The 19124-nt window shown below is 40.5% G+C and overlaps 1 protein-coding gene across 3 annotated transcripts in view; it reads left to right on the top strand.

The window, feature by feature from the left end:
* The window catches only part of METTL9 (methyltransferase 9, His-X-His N1(pi)-histidine), a 54962-nt gene that overhangs the window by 15756 nt on the left and 20082 nt on the right, over positions 1-19124 (top strand). For all 3 annotated transcript variants that reach the window (XM_058710782.1, XM_058710781.1, XM_058710779.1), the window contains exons 2-4: positions 512-702; positions 5724-5933; positions 16690-16874. In XM_058710782.1, the coding sequence (XP_058566765.1) occupies positions 512-702; positions 5724-5933; positions 16690-16874 (586 nt within the window). The remainder of the gene's footprint in view (positions 1-511; positions 703-5723; positions 5934-16689; positions 16875-19124) is intronic.

Here is a 19124-nt window from a genome sequence, read left to right as displayed (position 1 = left end):
GTCACTGGAGTGGTAATTTCTGCTGCTTTACTCTGCCATTGATTTGTTTGCTGGTTTTGAATTAAACCATTGCGTTATGTGACTGTTTCCTTATCTAAAAACAAGGTTAATAATGCTAGTTACTGCCTTCTGATGTTGATTTTCAGTGAAGGAGAGGCCAACTGAGCCTTCCTAGATCTCAGGGTCCTGGGGATATAGTGACTGAAATATTGGGCGGGGAGTCAGAATACAAGGACTGTGGCCTGGCTCTGTCACCTACTAAACTGCATGACTCAGAAACCTCTTCCCCCTGCGCCCCCTACATTATGAGAATTAGATGAGAAATTATGTATGTGGAAGTATTTTACACTTTATAGGTCATCTGAGTGTAAGAGATGATGATTATCCTCCCAGTGCCATGAGATTATACCATTTAGAAATACTGGATTTGATTTAGTCTTCTGGCTTCTGTTTTTGGACTTCTTAGATGACACTTAAGTTGTGTGTTTTCACTTGTTCTTCTTTTTTTTAGTGGTACGTGTGCAACAGAGAGAAATTATGCGAATCACTCCAGGCTGTCTTTGTTCAGAGCTATCTTGATCAAGGAACACAGATCTTCTTAAACAACAGTATTGAGAAATCTGGCTGGCTATTTATCCAATTATATCACTCTTTTGTGTCATCTGTTTTTAGCCTGTTTATGTCTAGAACATCTATCAATGGGTAAGTGAGTCTTGTGTATTTTTTCTTTCTCCTTAGGTTTAAAAAAAGCAAATGAAAGAGAAAAGCTATTTTGTTAAAGGTATTGATCACCTCAGCTACAATACTTGTGCTAGTCAGAATCCTTGGCAGTGGGTGGGTCCAGTGTCTTAGCCTTCTGCAGTTGTGCCTTTTATATTCATCATAACTTGAGGCATCTGGGTGGCTCCGTTGATAAAGCGTCTGACTTCGGCTGAGGTCATGATCTAATTGTTCGTGGTTCAAGCCCCGCATCGGACTCTGTGCTGACAGCTCAGAACCTGGAGCCTGCTTCGGATTCTGTGTCTCCTCTCTCTGGCCCACCCCACTCATGTTCTGTCTCTGTCTCTCTCTCAAAAGTAAATAAACATAAAAAAACTTAAGAAAGTAAATTCACCATAACTTGATAAATAGCCTCATTAGTCTGTATTTCTACGGTGGGAGTTACTTGGAGCAGTGCTTCCCAGCTTCGATGTGCACAAGAAACAACCCGGAGATCTGGTGAAAACGCAGATTGTGAATCAGTAGGTCAGGGACCTAGGATTCTGCATTTTTTAAAAAAATTTTTTTAACATTTATTTATTTTTGAGACAGAGAGAGTCAGAGCATGAATGGGGGAGGGTCAGAGAGAGAGGGAGACACAGAATCCGAAACAGGCTCCAGGCTCTGAGCTGTCAGCACAGAGCCCGATGCGGGGCTTGAACTCACGGACTGCGAGATCATGACCTGAGCTGAAGTTGGACGCTTAACTGACTGAGCCACCCAGGTGCCCCAAGGATTCTGCATTTTTAATAAGCTCCCAAGTGATGCCCATGATGCTGCTAGTCCCCTACTGTAGAGAGTAGCAAGAACTAAGCCCTTAACATGTGGTGAAGAGTAAAATCTTTGCTTTAGCACACTTCCCAGGAACAAGTTTTTTTTTTTTTTTCTTTTGAGAGGGGGGGATTTAATCAACCCAGCAATGTGTGATGGCTTATTTCGAGTGAAGGCCCAACATCTGTTCTTAACATAATGTCTAGGCGCACCAGAATTTTGTAAATTTGCTGTGGAATGCCCATCTCTAGTGTGGTTCTCTCATATAAATCCATGGAGAAAGCTTTAGGAGTACAGATTTTTTTCAGTCTTTTCTTGGCAAAATTTTCAAAAATCCCCAAGGCCCAAGAATCTAGAATGCCAAGGAGAAAATCAGTAGAGTTTAGTGTTTACAAAGCCTTATTGGACTGCTTAAAGCCACTGGTTGGGCCCACTTTTTTTTCCCCCCTTGAGGTTTCAAGCCAGCTTCTCCTGACTGTCTGGATCCCTGGTCTATCATCTGGTCCTTAAATATGTTTTTAGGCACCATGAGCCATTTCTCAAGATTTCTTTCTTGATTTTCTTCATTGTTTATATGAAACTGCCTTAGGTTTGCTTCAGCAGGCCGTTGTTATTTTTGTCTTGGTAGTTGAGTTTATACAACTTGGTCTGACGTTTTGTTTCTAAAATTGACTACACAGAATTTCTGTTCTATACCATTTTATTTATTTTGGAAAGCAGGCAAGTCATTGTAGCAGTGATTCTTATCCTTTATGAGGTCCTTTACCTTTTGAAAATGATGAAAGGTAGGGATCTTCTCTTCAAATAGTATTTTCATTCAAAATTTCACATACAGTTTTGGGAGATTTCAAACTCTGAACCACCTCCCCCCTTCATCCCCCACCCCTACCCCCAACCTCTGCCCCATGGGACCCTGGTTAAAATTCCTTGATTTGGAATTTCACGGTTTGGTCAAAGAGAGGCAATGCAATTAATAAATTCCTTTGGATTCCCTTATCTGCAGCTCTTCTGTTTTTTGTTTGGTTTTGTTTAACTCTCACCTCCCACTCTCTCAAAACATGTCCTGTGTCTTATTCTCACCAGAAAGCTTAGTTTTGAGCCTGCTGGTACTTTCCATCCATGGTAGATTATTACCATGAATTGCTGTGTCTTAAATAACTACAGGCATCCCTCATTGCACTTCACAGATAATTGCCTTTTTTTTTTTTTTTAAATTGGAACTTTGTGGTAACCCTGTGTCATGCACGTCTATCAGTGCCATTTTTTCCAGTAGCATTTGCTCACTTTGGATCTGTGTGTCATATTTTGGTAATTCTCCCAGTATTCAAACTTTTTCATTATTGTATTCTGGTGATCTCTGATTAGTGTTTACGACTCGCTGAAAACTCACTTGATGGTTAGCTGTTTTTTCACAATAAAGTATATTTTAACTAAGGTATGTACATTGTTTTTTTAGATATAATGCTGTTGCATACTTTACAGGCCATGGTGTAATGTAAACAACATTTACGTGCACTGGGAAACCAAAAAATTCATTTGGCCTGCTTGTGATACTTGCTTTATCGTGGTGGTCTGGAACTGGACCTGTGGTATCTCTGAAGCACCCTGCACTATGGTGCCTTGTTGGACTAAGAAGATACTTACCAGACCTCCTTTATGTTAGAAAGGGAAAGGCTAAATAAGGAGAGACCTGATAGCTGTTTTCAGAGTCTATATTATAAGGAAGATACCTGTAAGGAGACACACCTCCTCTATAGATTCTAAATCTAGAGAGAACTTAGATTGTGGCCAGAGAACCTAGGATGGTTAATAAACACAACCCCCCCACCGCCCATGGACATCACTACCTTTAGAAATTAAAGACAAATGAGAGAGCCATACCTGATGTTTGCTGGAAACCTTGTATTGAGCGAGGTCAGTGTCTTGGTATTTCCAGTGGGATAATTCTTTATCGTGTGGGACTGACCCACTTCTATCTGGAAGTCTAGCGTTTCTGGCCTGGTTCACTAACCAGCAGCACTCCCGGGTCATGGGGATAACCCCAGACTCTCCCACCTACTCGCAGTGCCCCCTAGAGGGTGGAGTTGGTCCTGGTTGAGAAACACTGGGCTTGGTGATTTTTTAAAAAATTTTTATTTATTTTTATTTTTTACACTTTTAATCTTTTTTTGGAGCCTCTGTTGCTCATGATCTTTGGGGATAGACAGTGCTTCCGTCTCTGATGCCTTTAAATGTAGACAAGTCAGATGACCTCTAGCTCTAGAGTTTTATGATTATAATGTCAGGAGTCCTTACATCCCAAGAAGCTGGCTAGGAGAAGCATGGTATTTTATAACCGGGAAAGTTTGAGCCAAAAAACTGTTTTGCAACTTTTGATCCTATGGCAAGTCAACACCAACACTGCATCCCCCACACCGTGCTGCCTGTACCCTCTTCCTGCTCTGACGGTGGCTCCTGTGTGAAGTTTTGTAAAGCTCTTTCAGTAAGTTCAGTCTCTTTTCTCATATTTGCTTTCTGTAGCCGATTTTTCCACCAGAAGATTAAAAAATAATGGTCTTGGAGGAGGTAACACTTTCTCAGTAAGCAGTTTGAGGGATAGCATCATGTTTAGCAATCTGATGTCTGTGCCCCCCCACCTTCCCTAGTTTTTTAGCATTCTGTGGGGCAGAAGGTTTACTGTAAAGACATTATTAGATCTGCTTAAACTCTCCTAAGGCCTTAATGGGAAAAGTGGAGAGAGAGGGAACCTGTTATATGAACTCTGCAATTTTAATTCTTTCCTAAAACTGGTCTTGCCAGGAGCACCAGGTTGCACACATCTTTCCAGTCACTGTGTGACATACTGTACTGTATGCTTATTTCCAGAAAGTAGCAGTACAAACCAGATTTCCCTGCCATTTCCCAGACTGGTGCTTTTCATTAAAAAAAATTTTTTTTTAATGTTTATTTATTTTTGAGAGAGAAAGAGATAGTGCAGGTGAGGGAGGGCCAGACAGAGAGGAGGACAGGGGATCTGAAGTGGCTCTGTGTTGACGTCAGAGAGCCCACTATGGGGTTTGAATTCATGAACCATGAAATCATGACCTGAGCTGAAGTCGGACGCTTAACCAACTGAGCCACCCAGGTGCCCCCAGAGCGGTGCCTTTCAAACTGTGTTCCAGGGTCTGAAGGAAGTGCCCCAGGAGCTGCTGAGGGGGGAAGGCCCAGAAGTGGCTTCTCCCAGGCTTTCCACCTTCTTTCTGCAGCAGCTCGCTATTTATGGTTCTGCGCCATCTCTGAGCTCCGCTTCATTTCAGGAAAGGGACCTGGAGAATCCCTGCCCTGGAGAGAGTAGGATTTGAGAGCTAGAAAACCGAGGCTGAGCAGGGAGTGCATTCTGTTCCCCACCGTGATGCTTCCTTGAGACTTGGTTTGAGCCACAGCCTCTGTCTGTTCAGAGAGTTCTCTCTGATCTCCATTTAACTCCTCTCAAGCTTTTTTTTTTTTTAAAGGCGTTACTGTGGTTTTGAATGTTTTTCAGGATCTTTAGAAATAATAAGACCCAGATGATCATGTAATATATAAACTGATGGAAGTATGAATCTACTTTTTTGGTCTAAATTAACTGATATTGCAGGGACCATTTTTTTCTCTGGTGTCTCTTAAAAATCTATGATAATGAAGTTATTTTTTTTCTCACGCATTGTTTAGTTTAATAACAGCTTTTTGTTCCTATTTGATTTTTCTGCTTAGTATTATTGGCTAGTGCTGTAATCGGATTCTGTTGGGCTGTCATCTTTTTTAACTGATAAATACGTTTTCTGTTACTCTATCTCCTTCTCTCCTTCCTAGTTTGACATAAATTCTTCACATTAACCTTTTAATCTCTTACTCATTCTTCTTCCCTTCCCTTCCTGTCTCATCCTGTTTCCTTTCTACCCTTTACTCCTCTCCTTTGCCGACTCTTTATGGGGTGTTATCTGTAAACTCAGCGCCAAATGGTATCTGGAGGTATTTTCTTATTTTACTAACTTTGCTTTTAATCCTGTAAATCATATAAAAAGTAGTATATAATTTAACCGTATAATCACATAAGATAAATATTTTGTAAGTTCAGGAGGCTATTGGTGCTGAGTTACTGCAGTCACTCTGAATGTATGTGGGGGTGCTTAATTTGCATAGACTCTTCTATTTTTGTCTTTTTTTTCTTCCAGGTTGCTAGGAAGAGGCTCAATGTTTGTGTTTTCACCAGATCAGTTTCAGAGACTGCTAAAAATTAATCCAGACTGGAAAACCCATAGACTTCTTGATTTAGGTGCTGGAGATGGAGAAGTCACAAAAATCATGAGCCCTCATTTTGAAGAGATTTATGCCACTGAGCTGTCTGAAACTATGATATGGCAGCTTCAGAAGAAGAAATACAGGTATAACTTTTAGACATGGTTTGGGGTATATGTCTTGGTTTCGGATGTATTTCTTCTTGAGAGTATATTATTTAAAGGATGTGAATCAGAAACAATTTTCCATGATTAGAATTTTTTAAAAACTTTCCATATTACAGTTAAGTAGAAATTTAGAGAGAAATCATGTTTCCTCATCAGTATGTTTCTGGACTAGAGGAGTTGGCACTGTGGAAGAAGGGTAGGTGAGGAATAACTTGGAAAAGAGGAATCAGATGTAGAGACTTTTTTTGGGCACCCGGGTGGGCTCGGTTGGTTGAGCCACTGTCTCTTGATTTCAGCTCAGGTCATGGTCTCACAGTGGTGAGATTAGGCCTCACATCAGGCTCTGTGCTGGGTGTGGAGCCTGCCTGAGTTCATCTCTCTCCCTCTCGCTCTGCCCCTCCCCCTCTTACTTGCTCAAAAAAAAAAAAAAAAAAAGGTGTAGACACTTTTCCTGTTTGGAATCTGGCTTTTGTTTGTTTGTTTGTTTTGTTTGAGAGACAGAGTGTGAGCACCTGAGAAACAGGGAGAGAAAATCCTAAGCAGGCTCCATGCCCAGTGAGTAGCCAGGCTCAATCTGACAACGGTGAGATCATGACCTGAGCTGAAATCAGGAGTCGGGAGACTACTGACTGAACCACCCGGGCACCCCTGGAATCTGGCATTCTTCTTCTTTTTTTTAATGTTTATTTATTTTTGAGAGAGAGACAGAGCATGAGCGGGGGAGGGGCAGAGAGGGAGACACAGAATCCGGAGCAGGTTTCAGGCTCTGAGCTGTCAGCACAGAGCCTGACGCAGGGCTCGAACCCACAAACTGTGAGATCATGACCTGAGCCGAAGTCGGATGCTTAACTGACTGATCCACCCAGGCGCCCCTGGAATCTGACATTCTTAAAGTTTTTTTTTTTTTTGGTTTTTTGTTTTTGTTTTTTTTTTTTTAATTAAAAAAATTATTGTGGTCAACTACATAACACAGAATTAACCCTTTTAATCATTTTTAAGAAGACAGTTAGTGAGGGGCGCCTGGGTGGCGCAGTCGGTTAAGCGTCCGACTTCAGCTCAGGTCACAATCTCGCGGTCTGTGGGTTCAAGCCCCGTGTCAGGCTCTGTGCTGACAGCTCAGAGCCTGGAGCCTGCTTCCGATTCTGTGTCTCCCTCTCTCTCTGCCCCTCCCCCGTTCATGCTCTGTCTCTCTCTGTCCCAAAAATAAATAAAAAACGTTGAAAAAAAAAATTAAAAAAAAAGAAGACAGTTAGTGATATTAAATACATCTACATTGTGTAACCATCACCACTATCCATCTCTAGAATCTTTCTGTTGTCCCCACTGAAACTCTGTAATTAAACACTAATTTTCCGGGGCGCCTGGGTGGCGCAGTCGGTTAAGCGTCCGACTTCAGCCAGGTCACGATCTCGCGGTCCGTGAGTTCGAGCCCCGCGTCAGGCTCTGGGCTGATGGCTCGGAGCCTGGAGCCTGTTTCCGATTCTGTGTCTCCCTCTCTCTCTGCCCCTCCCCCGGTCATGCTCTGTCTCTCTCTGTCCCAAAAATAAATAAAAAACGTTGGAAAATATTTAAAAAATAAATAAATAAATAAACACTAATTTTCCACTCCTCCCCCCTACCACCCTGGCCCCTGGCAACCATCATCCTACTTCATGTCTCTAGGAATTTGACCCTTCTGGGAACATGAAATAGGAATTATGCATTAATTGTCTTCTCGTGAATGGCTTATTTCACTAAACATAATGTCTTCAGGGTTTATCCTTGTGGCATGTATCAAAATCACCTTCCTTTAGAAGGCTGAATAGTATTCCATTGTATGGATGTACCACACTTGGCTCATTCATTCGTCAGTGGACACTTGGGTTGCCTTCATCTTTTAGCTATTGTGAATAATGCTATTGTGAACGCGAGTGTACAAATAACTGTTTGAGTCGTTGCTTTTGCTTCTGGGTATATACTCAGAAGTGGAATTGCTGGATTATAATGTAGGACCCTGTTTAATTTTTTTTAGGAATTGTCATACCATTGTCCACAGCAGCTGCCCCCTTTTACATCCTGGCAGCAGTATACAAGGGCTACAGTTTCTCTGCATCTTCGCGAGTACTTGTTATTTACTTATTTTTTTGGTAATAGCCATCCTAATGGGTATGAACTGTCAAATCTTGGTTTTAAGACCATCTTCTGCTCGAGAGACTTAGAAAGAGGGCTGTTTTTTATTCAGTATGGATTCTATTGAATAGGAGAAGAAGGTGCTGGGTACAGAATGGGCCTGCCTCCTCCTCTGATATTTTGGAAGCCAGGCTTAGCCTGGCTAAGAAAGAAGGAAAAAGGAATTATGAACTCACTTTTGTATCCACCTAAGTTTCTGCTTCTACAGACAGCATTAGAGTAGCTCTTGGAGCACGACTTGATTGAACATTGGCAAAACATGGAAATTTTAAGCGTGGAGAAGAGAAGACCAAGTAGGAAGGGGGTGGAAGGGAAGATTATGATCAAATGTAATGGGGTTTTATATGGAAAGAGAGGAATAAGCATAGTTTCTGGTATAATCATGCACAGCTAGGTTTCAGAAGTTGAGGTAGAGTTAAGGGACACACACCTTCCTAACAGCTCAAGTATTCAAGTCCTTGCCCCTCTCAGTGTTTAAATAGCTATTAGGGATGCTATCATAGGAGACTTCTGTCTGTGTGAGGTTCAACTGTGTGATTTGTAAGATCCCCTTTAGCACTAGCAGTCTGTCTCAGATTAGATCCTGGAGGGCCTGTGTAGTGATAACTGAATTCTTCTCTTTTCTCTTTTCTTTTTTCTCTCCTCTTTTCTCCTTTTTTCTCCTTTTTTTTTTTTTTTAATTTTTTTTTTTTTTAACGTTTATTTATTTTTGGGACAGAGAGAGACAGATCATGAACGGGGGAGGGGCAGAGAGAGAGGGAGACACAGAATCGGAAGCAGGCTCCAGGCTCTGAGCCATCAGCCCAGAGCCCGACGCGGGGCTCGAACTCACGAACCGCGAGATCGTGACCTGAGCCAAAGTCGGACGCTCAACCAACTGAGCCACCCAGGCGCCCCTCCTTTTTTCTCCTTTTTTCTCTTCTCCCTTCCCTTCCCTTCCCTTCCCTTCCCTTCCCTTCCCTTCCCTTCCCTTCCCTTCCCTTCCCTTCTCTCTTCTCTCTTCTCTTCTCTTCTCTTCTCTTCTCTTCTCTTCTTTTCCTTTTTTCTGAGAGAATCTTAAGCAGGCTCCATGCCTAGCACAGAGTCCAACGTGGGACTTGATCCCACAAACTAGGAGATGATGACCTCCACCGAAACCAAGAGTCGGACACTCAACCGATTGAGCCACCCAGGCGCCCCATGAATTAATTTCTAATTAAAGAAATACTTCAGTATTTTTGGGTGGGTCAGTTGGTTAAGCATCTGACTCTTGGTTTCAGTGCAGGTCATGATCTCCTGGTTTGTGGGATGGAGTCCCACATTGGGCTCTGTGATGACAGTGCAGAGCCTGCTTGGGATTCTCTCCCTCCCTTTCTCTCTGCCTCTCTCTCTCTCTCTCTCAAAAGAAATAAATAAACTTAAAAGAAATTAACTCATTATTTGAAAACTTCATGCCAAAGTCCTAATCTGACACTCTCCTCCCATGTAAAAAAAATGTGTTCAAAAGTAGATATGGGGAGGAAGGTGTTTGAAATGTTTTCATTCCCCTCCTATTCACCCCGGCTCCTTCCCTTGCTTGCTTGCCTGCCATTGAAGCCCTTCTTAAGACTAAATGCCTAAATGGAATTATCAGTGAAATTTAGATATCTGAATTAATAATTCATTGTATCTAGAGTTTACATGCTTTGTAACCTACTAGTAAACTTACTACCCTATGAAAAATACTTAATTTTTTTCCCCTAATACGTAGCACATATGCCAAAATCTGCAGTTTGACCTAAATAGGGAATTCATACTGGTTGATATTCTGTCCACAATATTATTAGTATTAAATAAGAACATACTCACAAAAATGGTGTTTTTCAGCACAGTCTGAGATTTTTTTTAATATGAAATTTATTGTCAAATTGGTTTCCATACAACACCCAGTGCTCATCCCAACAGGTGCCCTCCTCAATACCCATCACCCACTTTCCCCTCCCTCCCACCCCCCATCAACCCTCAGTTTATTCTCAGTTTTTGAGAGTCCCTTATGGTTGGGCTCCTTCACTCTCTGTAACTTTTTTTTCCCCTTCCCCTCCCCCATGGTCTTCTGTTAAGTTTCTCAGGATCCACATAAGAGTGAAAACATATGGTATCTGTCTTTCTCTGTATGACTCATTTCACTTAGCATCACACTCTCCAGTTCATCCATGTTCCTACAAAAGGCCATATTTCATTCTTTCCCATTGCCATGTAGTCTTCCATTGTGTATATAAACCACAATTTCTTTATCCACTCATCAGTTGATGAACATTTAGGCTCTTTCCATAATTTGGCTATTGTTGAAAGTGCTGCCATGAACATTGGGGAACAAGTGCCCCTGTGTATCAGCACTCCTGTATCCCTTGGGTAAATTCCTAGCAGTGCTATTGCTGGGTCATAGGGTAGCTAGTTTTTTTGAGGAACCTCCACACTGTTTTCCAGAGTGGCTGCACCAGTTTGCATTCCCACCAACAGTGCAGAGGGTTCCTGTTTCTCCATATCCTCTCCAGCATCTACAGTCTCCTGATTTGTTCATTTTAGGCATTCTGATGGCACAATCTGAGATTTTAATGAGGAAGCAATATCTTAGGTTGGGGTTTGTCCAACCTGCTGGCAGGGCAGACTTTTAGCTTAATACCTCGTTTTCTTGGCTTGGGAGCTAACTATTTTTTGTTTCTCTTCAATATCTGAGTTCATGAAAAACACACAGAAAATGGTTGAGTTCTTTTTCTGTGTTGCCAAGGTATCCTTATTTATGCCAAAAAATCCAGAGATCAGGAACACGACAGGGATGCCCACTCTCACCGCTGTTGTTTAATATAGTGCTGGAAGTTCTAGCATCAGCAATCAGACAACAAAAGGAAATCAAAGGCATCAAAATTGGCAAAGATGAAGTCAATCTTTCGCTTTTTGCAGATGACATGATATTATACATGGAAAATCCGATAGACTCCACCAAAAGTCTGCTAGAACTGATACATGAATTCAGCAAAGTTGCAGGATACAAAATCAATGTACAGAAATCAGTTGCATTCTTATACACTAATAATGAAGCAACAGAAAGACAAATAAAGAAACTGATCCCATTCACAATTGCACCAAGAAGCATAAAATACCTAGGAATAAATCTAACCAAAGATGTAAAAGATCTGTATGCTGAAAACTATAGAAAGCTTATGCAGGTAATTGAAGAAGATATAAAGAAATGGAAAGACATTCCCTGCTCATGGATTGGAAGAATAAATATTGTCAAAATGTCAATACTACCCAAAGCTATCTATACATTCAATGCAATCCCAGTCAAAATTGCACCAGCATTCTTCTCGAAACTAGAACAAGCAATCCTAAAATTCATATGGAACCACAAAAGGCCCCGAATAGCCAAAGTAATTTTGAAGAAGAAGACCAAAGCAGGAGGCATTACAATCCCAGACTTTAGCCTCTACTACAAAGCTGTCATCATCAAGACAGCATGGTATTGGCATAAAAACAGACACATAGACCAATGGAATAGAATAGAAACCCCAGAACTAGACCCACAAACGTATGGCCAACTCATCTTTGACAAAGCAGGAAAGAACATCCAATGGAAAAAAGACAGTCTCTTTAACAAATGGTGCTGGGAGAACTGGACAGCAACATGCAGAAGGTTGAAACTAGACCACTTTCTCACACCATTCACAAAAATAAACTCAAAATGGATAAAGGACCTGACTGTGAGACAGGAAACCATCAAAACCTTAGAGGAGAAAGCAGGAAAAGACCTCTCTGACCTCAGCCGTAGCAATCTCTTACTCGGCACATCCCCAAAGGCAAGGGAATTAAAAGCAAAAGTGAATTACTGGGACCTTATGAAGATAAAAAGCTTCTGCACAGCAAAGGAAACAACCAACAAAACTAAAAGGCAACCAACGGAATGGGAAAAGATATTTGCAAATGACACATCGGACAAAGGGCTAGTATCCAAAATCTATAAAGAGCTCTTCAAACTCCACACCCGAAAAACAAATAACCCAGTGAAGAAATGGGCAGAAAACATGAATAGACACTTCTCTAAAGAAGACATCCGGATGGCCAACAGGCACATGAAAAGATGCTCAACGTCGCTCCTCATCAGGGAAATACAAATCAAAACCACACTCAGATACCACCTCACGCCAGTCAGAGTGGCCAAAATGAAGAAATCAGGAGACTATAGATGCTGGAGAGGATGTGGAGAAACGGGAACCCTCTTGCACTGTTGGTGGGAATGCAAATTGGTGCAGCCACTCTGGAAACCAGTGTGGAGGTTCCTCAGAAAATTAAAAATAGACCTACCCTATGACCCAGCAATAGCACTGCTAGGAATTTATCCAAGGGATACAGGAGTACTGATGCATAGGGGCACTTGTACCCCAATGTTTATAGCAGCACTCTCAACAATAGCCAAAATATGGAAAGAGCCTAAATGTCCATCAACTGATGAATGGATAAAGAAATTGTGGTTTATATACACAATGGAATACTACGTGGCAATGAGAAAGAATGAAATATGGCCTTTTGTAGCAACGTGGATGGAACTGGAGAGTGTGCTGCTAAGTGAAATAAGCCATACAGAGAAAGACAGATACCATATGGTTTCACTCTTATGTGGATCCTGAGAAACGTAACAGGAACCCATGGGGGAGGGGAAGGAAAAAAAAAAAAAAAGAGGTTAGAGTGAGAGAGAGCCAAAGCATAAGAGACTCTTAAAAACTGAGAACAAACTGAGGGTTGATGGGGGGTGGGAGGGAGGGCAGGGTGGGTGATGGGTATTGAGGAGGGCACCTTTTGGGATGAGCACTGGGTGTTGTATGGAAACCAATTTGACAGTAAATTTCATATATTAAAAAATTAAAATAAAATTAAAATAAAATAATAAAAAAAAAATTAAAAAAAAGAACAAAAAATCCAGTTGTAAAATTTAAGGATCTGGCTTTGATTTCTAAAACAAAACAGCAATTTTTTTGTACTGTTGGTGTTTTGCTTTTTATTTAGGATTTACCAACATGCCGATTGCTTTGTCACTTCTGTAAGGAAAATATGGTTTAAATCCTCCCGGAAGATAAACTATTACTTAACTTGTTTTCTTGAAAATAATAATTCCAGGGTTAGAAATACTGTTTTGGAAAAGCCACAGGCACAGGAAAGGATTATACAGTTCATTTTTGATTAGGTGTACTAATGAACAATTCCACAATTCAGGGGACAATAATTTTTTAAAAAAGATTCTGTGGCAGGAAAAAATTTTGGCAGCATGTTTTCCTTCCTCAGTCTGCTTCACCAAAAGTTAGTGTTAAGATTAGTTGGTCTGAATGGTAGTTAGATGGTAGAGGAAATAAGGCTGTGGGAAGATGCTGAGCTGTAAAGGGTGTGGGTTTAGAATTAAATCTGCATAGACCTTTCACACATGCGTAATCAAAAAGGAATCTTATCGGGGCACCTGGGTGGCTCAGTCGGTTAAGTGGCCGACTTCGGCTCAGAGCCTGGAGCCTGTTTCAGATACTGTGTCTCCCTGTCTCTCTGACCCTCCCCTGTTCATGCTCTGTCTCTGTCTCAAAAATAAATAAACGTTTAAAAAAAATTTTTAAAAAACAAAACAAAAAGGAATCGTATGTACATGTTAACACCAGAGAACAGAGATTCTCAATGTAAGTTTGAAAGCTGCTTGACTTGAATCCATTATCTGTAGGTTTGGGATCTTTCTTGAAAAGAAATTATTATAGTTTAAGAATTCTATTTCTCTGGGTGCCTGGGTGGCTCAGTTGGTTAAGTATCTGACTTCAGCGCAGGTCGTGATCTCATGATTCGTGAGTTCAAGCACCATGTTGGGGTCTGTGTTGGCAGCTCAGAACCTAGAGCCTGCTTCAAGTACTGTCTGTCTGTCTGTCTGTCTGTCTGTCTCTCTCTCTCTCTCTCTCTCTCTGCCCTTCCCCTGTTCGTACTCTGTCTCTCCATCTCTCAAAAATAAACATAAAATTAAAAAATTTTCTATTTCTCATGTTAACATCCTTTATTTTATTTTATTTTATTTTATTTTATTTTTAACGTTTATTTATTTTTGAGACAGGGAGAGACAAAGCATGAACGGGGGAGGGTCAGAGAGAGAGGGAGACACAGAATCTGAAACAGGCTCCAGGCTCTGAGCTGTCAGCACAGAGCCCGACGCGGGGCTCGAACCCACGGAGTGCAAGATCGTGACCTGAGCCGAAGTCGGACGCTTAACTGACTGAGCCACCCAGGCACCCCAACATCCTTTATTTTCTTAAAAAAATTTTTTTAATGTTTATTTTTGAGAAGGTGGGGAGAGATTGAGAGAGACACGGAGCACAAGTAGGGGAGGGGCAGAGAGAGAGGGAGACCAGGTGCCCCTTTATTTTCTTTTTTTAATGAAAAGATGTTGGAGACTGAAGTGCAGACTGCTCTTCACTCACAACCCACCACCCGGAAAGCATCAATTCACGGACCGGTTGTCAGGCTCTTTCTCCCCTTAGCTGGGGAGAGTGGGTTGCTTGGCCTGAATAGCCCATTAGGAGTTTCCAAGTTGCAATTTTTTCTCTGCCAGTAACTTACGGTGTGATTTGGACAAGTGACTTCTTCCATTGTTCTCATAAATGGAGGAAATCTTAACCATGGGTCTCGATTCCTGGGCTAATAATACACAGTTCGATTGGGGCCAGTACATTTGTCTTCATCGGTGGAACTGAGTTTACAAGTGAAAAGTCACCATACAAAGATGAAGAAGGGCTTCTAAATGTGTAGCTGTAACTGTCCCTTATTAAAGCCATAATTTTTTATTGGAGCATGTTTTTCTTTCAAAATCTGCAAGTAATTCAGAGATGGATTTGGTGAGATTATTCTATATTAAAACATGTTGATAAAAGTTTGGCTTCTGCTTCCTTATAAATGGGCCTAAGACTTTTTTTGTTGTTTTGTTTTTTTAAATCAAGTGTATCATTTGGTTTTTTTGTTTGTTTGTTTTTTACAATTTATGAATTTAAATAGGCTGTTTGACTGAGGCATTAATATCTAAAATAGTCCTTTTCAATTGTTCATTTTGGTTTTTAAAATGAGAATTGATAGTATTTAAAAAAATTTTTTTAACGTTTATTTATTTTTGAGAGAGAGAGAGACAGACAGACAGAGTGCAAGCTGGGGAGGGACAAAGAGGGAGACACAGAATCTGTAGCAGGTTCCAGGCTCTGAGCTGTCAGCCCAGAGCCCGATGCAGGGCTTGAAACCACAAACCGTGAGATCATGACCTGAGCCGAAGCCCAGTGCTCAACTGACTGAACCACCCAGGCGCCCTGGAATTCATAGGATTTTTATCCCCAAAGTAGGACCTTTATAGTTTGAATGAACTAAATCCAGTTTCTAAAATAATCATTGCACAATAAAGTGATTTTGGAGCCCTAATGCCCTACTTATTTCAAGCAACAAAGGATTCTGACTAGTCCCTTGAAGTTGGTTAGAGCATTGTTTTGGAGGAGGGTTTAGTTATTACAAAAAACCTAGACTGAAAACAAGATGTAGCTGAGTGGTTTGTGCTCCTTTATTCTATTTGAAAATGCTCTCAAATATCACTATGCTAATGAGTTTTTTAAAACAGCCCTCATTATACTTTCAGAATTTTCTAAGTTAACTCTACTGTATCTACTCAGCATTATCAAAGACTTGTTTACCAAAGATCCTTTTTCCTGCTCCCTTTTCTTCCCTGCCTCTATCATAACATGCCCCATCTGCCACATTCTGATTGTTACAACCAAGCAGGAGTGAGTAATTTACAGAATTGCCTTAATGGTGTGGCTGACAAAGACTCTTGATAAGAGAACTCTTCCTGTGGATAAAACATTGTAAAGGACTTAGAAATGTTCTGAGAGAGGGATGGTAGGAGAGAGAGAGGGAGGGCTGAGAGTAGTGTGTTAACTGTGCTCTTCATTTACGCTTTTAATAGGATGCCCCATGCTTCGTCGTTTCTATATAGTTATTCAGATAGGAAATTCTAGAGTATGAATAGTACCTGTCTCCTGGAAACAGAGATGTGTGCTCAAAGGCCATAGGTTGTAAGTGGAAATTACCTTTTTAAGAAGATACCCAGCCATAAGAATACCCCCAGCCATTCTTAAAAATAGAGGGGACTCCAGGAATATAAACCATGAATATGTGATGTATTTTATGATTACATTACAATGAAGTAAAAGTCGGATTTTTTTTTGGTTCATTTTATGTTCAGGAATTTGATGCCCTAGTTGTATAACCATTTTTAGCGCCTTGTAACTCATTCTTATTAAACATATATTTTGTTCTTATAAAGGAAGTATATGTTTTTAGATTTGGAAATGGGTGAAATGCTAAATTTACAGAAATAGAGTTGCTGCTTTTCTTTGCCTGGCCATCTTATTATTGCAAATATAAATTATAAATGAAAGATCTTGCGTTTACTTTGATTTAGAAGACAAATTTAGAGCCTGTGAGGCATCCCAATTATTTTCAAAGATGTCTTTAAGGGCGTTTATATCAATCAAGTTCTTTCTGATGTTTTTAGAGTGCTTGGTATAAATGAATGGCAGAATACAGGGTTCCAGTATGATGTCATCAGCTGCTTGAATTTGCTGGACCGCTGTGATCAGCCCCTGACTTTGTTAAAAGATATCAGAAGCGTCTTGGAGCCCACTAGAGGCAGGGTTATCCTTGCCCTGGTTTTACCCTTTCATCCCTATGTGGAAAACGGTAAGTGTGGTCAAGTCATTTCCTACCCAACATAGATGTCTTTTGGTATTTGTGATTCTGTTTTCTTAGAATAGCCTGGAATTTAAAGGAATATGGTTAACCCATGCACAACATCACCTTGGTTAATGTTCATATTAATGTGGATTTTGTAGAACCTGGTGTCCCCTTTGCAGTGGTAATAGTGAGTACCCAATAGTGAGTACCCAGTGAGTACCCAGTCTGCTTGCATGGAATTGAAAACCTAAAATGTGGCCATATTTTCTGTTCTGAAATGGAGCCTCAGCCATTTGTTTATCAGCTTAGAAGCTGAGCCAAGAAATAAGTGATGCCTTTTAATGTACCTGGATATACTTGTCGAGTGCCACAGCTGTTTTGTATTTTACATCTCTTGTTCCAGACTCGAAAAATGGTAAATGCCGTTACCTGTTTTACCCTCGTGAAGACCATTTGTGTTCCAGCATGTGTCATTTCTTTGTATGACATTGGGTTTTTGGTTGCAGAGTCTTGCTCTTCCACAATCCCGAGTGAAGAATGTATTAAAAGAAATGGTTTGATTTCGTATTACTTCATATTTACTGTGATCTGGTAGTAGCCACATTAACTCATGGTTTTAGCTCACGTGGTTTGCATTTCAGGTCTTGTTGGAAGTTATGATTTTAAGCCTCTCCTTTGCATTTTCATTAGTTAATAATGTGCAGTAATACAAAAACTATTTATTAAGTAATACATGGTAATATTTGAAAATCTTTAGTTTTTCCATTTTACTGCCTGGTTCAGCCTTGGGTTCAAAAACTCTAAGAGCCTGCAGACATTTTTAAGACCTGCATTAATATTTCATAAGCTTCATAGTTCTCAAATATCCGTGAAAATCTGTCTTAAGGAATAATATTCATGTTTGCTTATAACCATGGATTTGACTTGCTCCTTTATTTCTTCTTGTCCTTATTTTTAGCCCCCTCAGGTCTTAGTCCCTTCAGATTAAATGCTTGTTTTAACATTTCCAAATGATTTTAGATGTTTGTTGATGATGGGGAAAATGCAGAATTCTTTAGACATAGGAGGGTGGGAAGGAGTGCAGATAGACCAGATCAAACAATTCTTGTTGGTGAATCACCTGGTCGTGGTAAAGAAAAAATTGCTTTCAGTGTGAGTGCCCATATAGCGTGTATGCATGTGTAAGTTTGTGTGTGTGTGTGTGTGTGTGTGTGTGTGTGTGTGTGTGTATGTGTACGTGCAGTACAGTGAGGATCCTAGGAAATGTCCTTGGTAATTCAGCAACCTGACTTGTCAGTGCTGTTCCCTGTGTAATTAAGCCTTAGCTCCATCTCTGCATTGCAATCACTAGTCATCAGATTATAAGGCCCTGGTTTCCTGTGTCCTGTTGGGCAACCACATGATAGAATTTTAGTGCTATTTCCTGGCATAGCAGGAGGTGGAAGAGCAGGGGAAGAAACATTAATCTAACCATGAATTTTATTTCCTTGTGTTTCTCACACTAAAAATTGAGAGGAAATCCAACTGCACAAGAGAGCAGTCCCCAGTAAGGCCTGAAAACAAGCTCCCTGGTTGTGGACGTGCACTTGCCTACTAAGTCCCGGGAATCTGGCACATGACGTGTAGCAAACCTGAGTACAAGAAGCTTTTTTGCTGTGGGTGGCCTTTATTGACCTATCCATTTTGCATATTGCTCCACGGCACTCCGTTATTGCTTCCTTTCTTTAAGTCACTAATTAGATCCTGATGATTTCCATGTGACACAATGTGAGGACTGTGAGCTGCAAAGTGACCTTGTTTTGTGTGTGAGTTTGTGAATACTGGGCTGTTTTAAGGAAATAGGAGTGTGCTTTGCATACTTGGCCCAATTTATATTTCAACAAAAAGCAATTGTAGATGAAATTATTTTTTGCACTTTTTTGATTTGTCTTTAAGTCCTGTCACTGCAATTTTGTTTCTTAGGTTAATTTGGAAAAAATGTAAACTGCATCTTTCTAATTTCAATTTCCATTTATTTGGTTTCCTGACCCAGTTTTGGTTATGGGGTCATTAAATCTATGTGAGAATTGTTCTAAGCATCAAATAAGGGAAGAGTAGATAAAAAGACAATTATATTGCAAAAATGAAAATTTAGTGGCATGCTTAATTTTTTAAAAAGTATAATTTTATAAAAAAATAAGTCATGGTAAAAAGAGTTCAAGCAGCCAGTTCCACAGTCTTGCTCAGGTCTCTCGAATATTCTTTTAAAGATCATCT

Source organism: Neofelis nebulosa, chromosome 18 (genome assembly GCF_028018385.1).
Source record: "Neofelis nebulosa isolate mNeoNeb1 chromosome 18, mNeoNeb1.pri, whole genome shotgun sequence".
Taxonomy (NCBI): Eukaryota; Metazoa; Chordata; class Mammalia; order Carnivora; family Felidae; genus Neofelis; species Neofelis nebulosa.
Note: the sequence above shows the minus strand (reverse complement) of the source record. Positions and strands in the feature narration are given on the sequence as shown.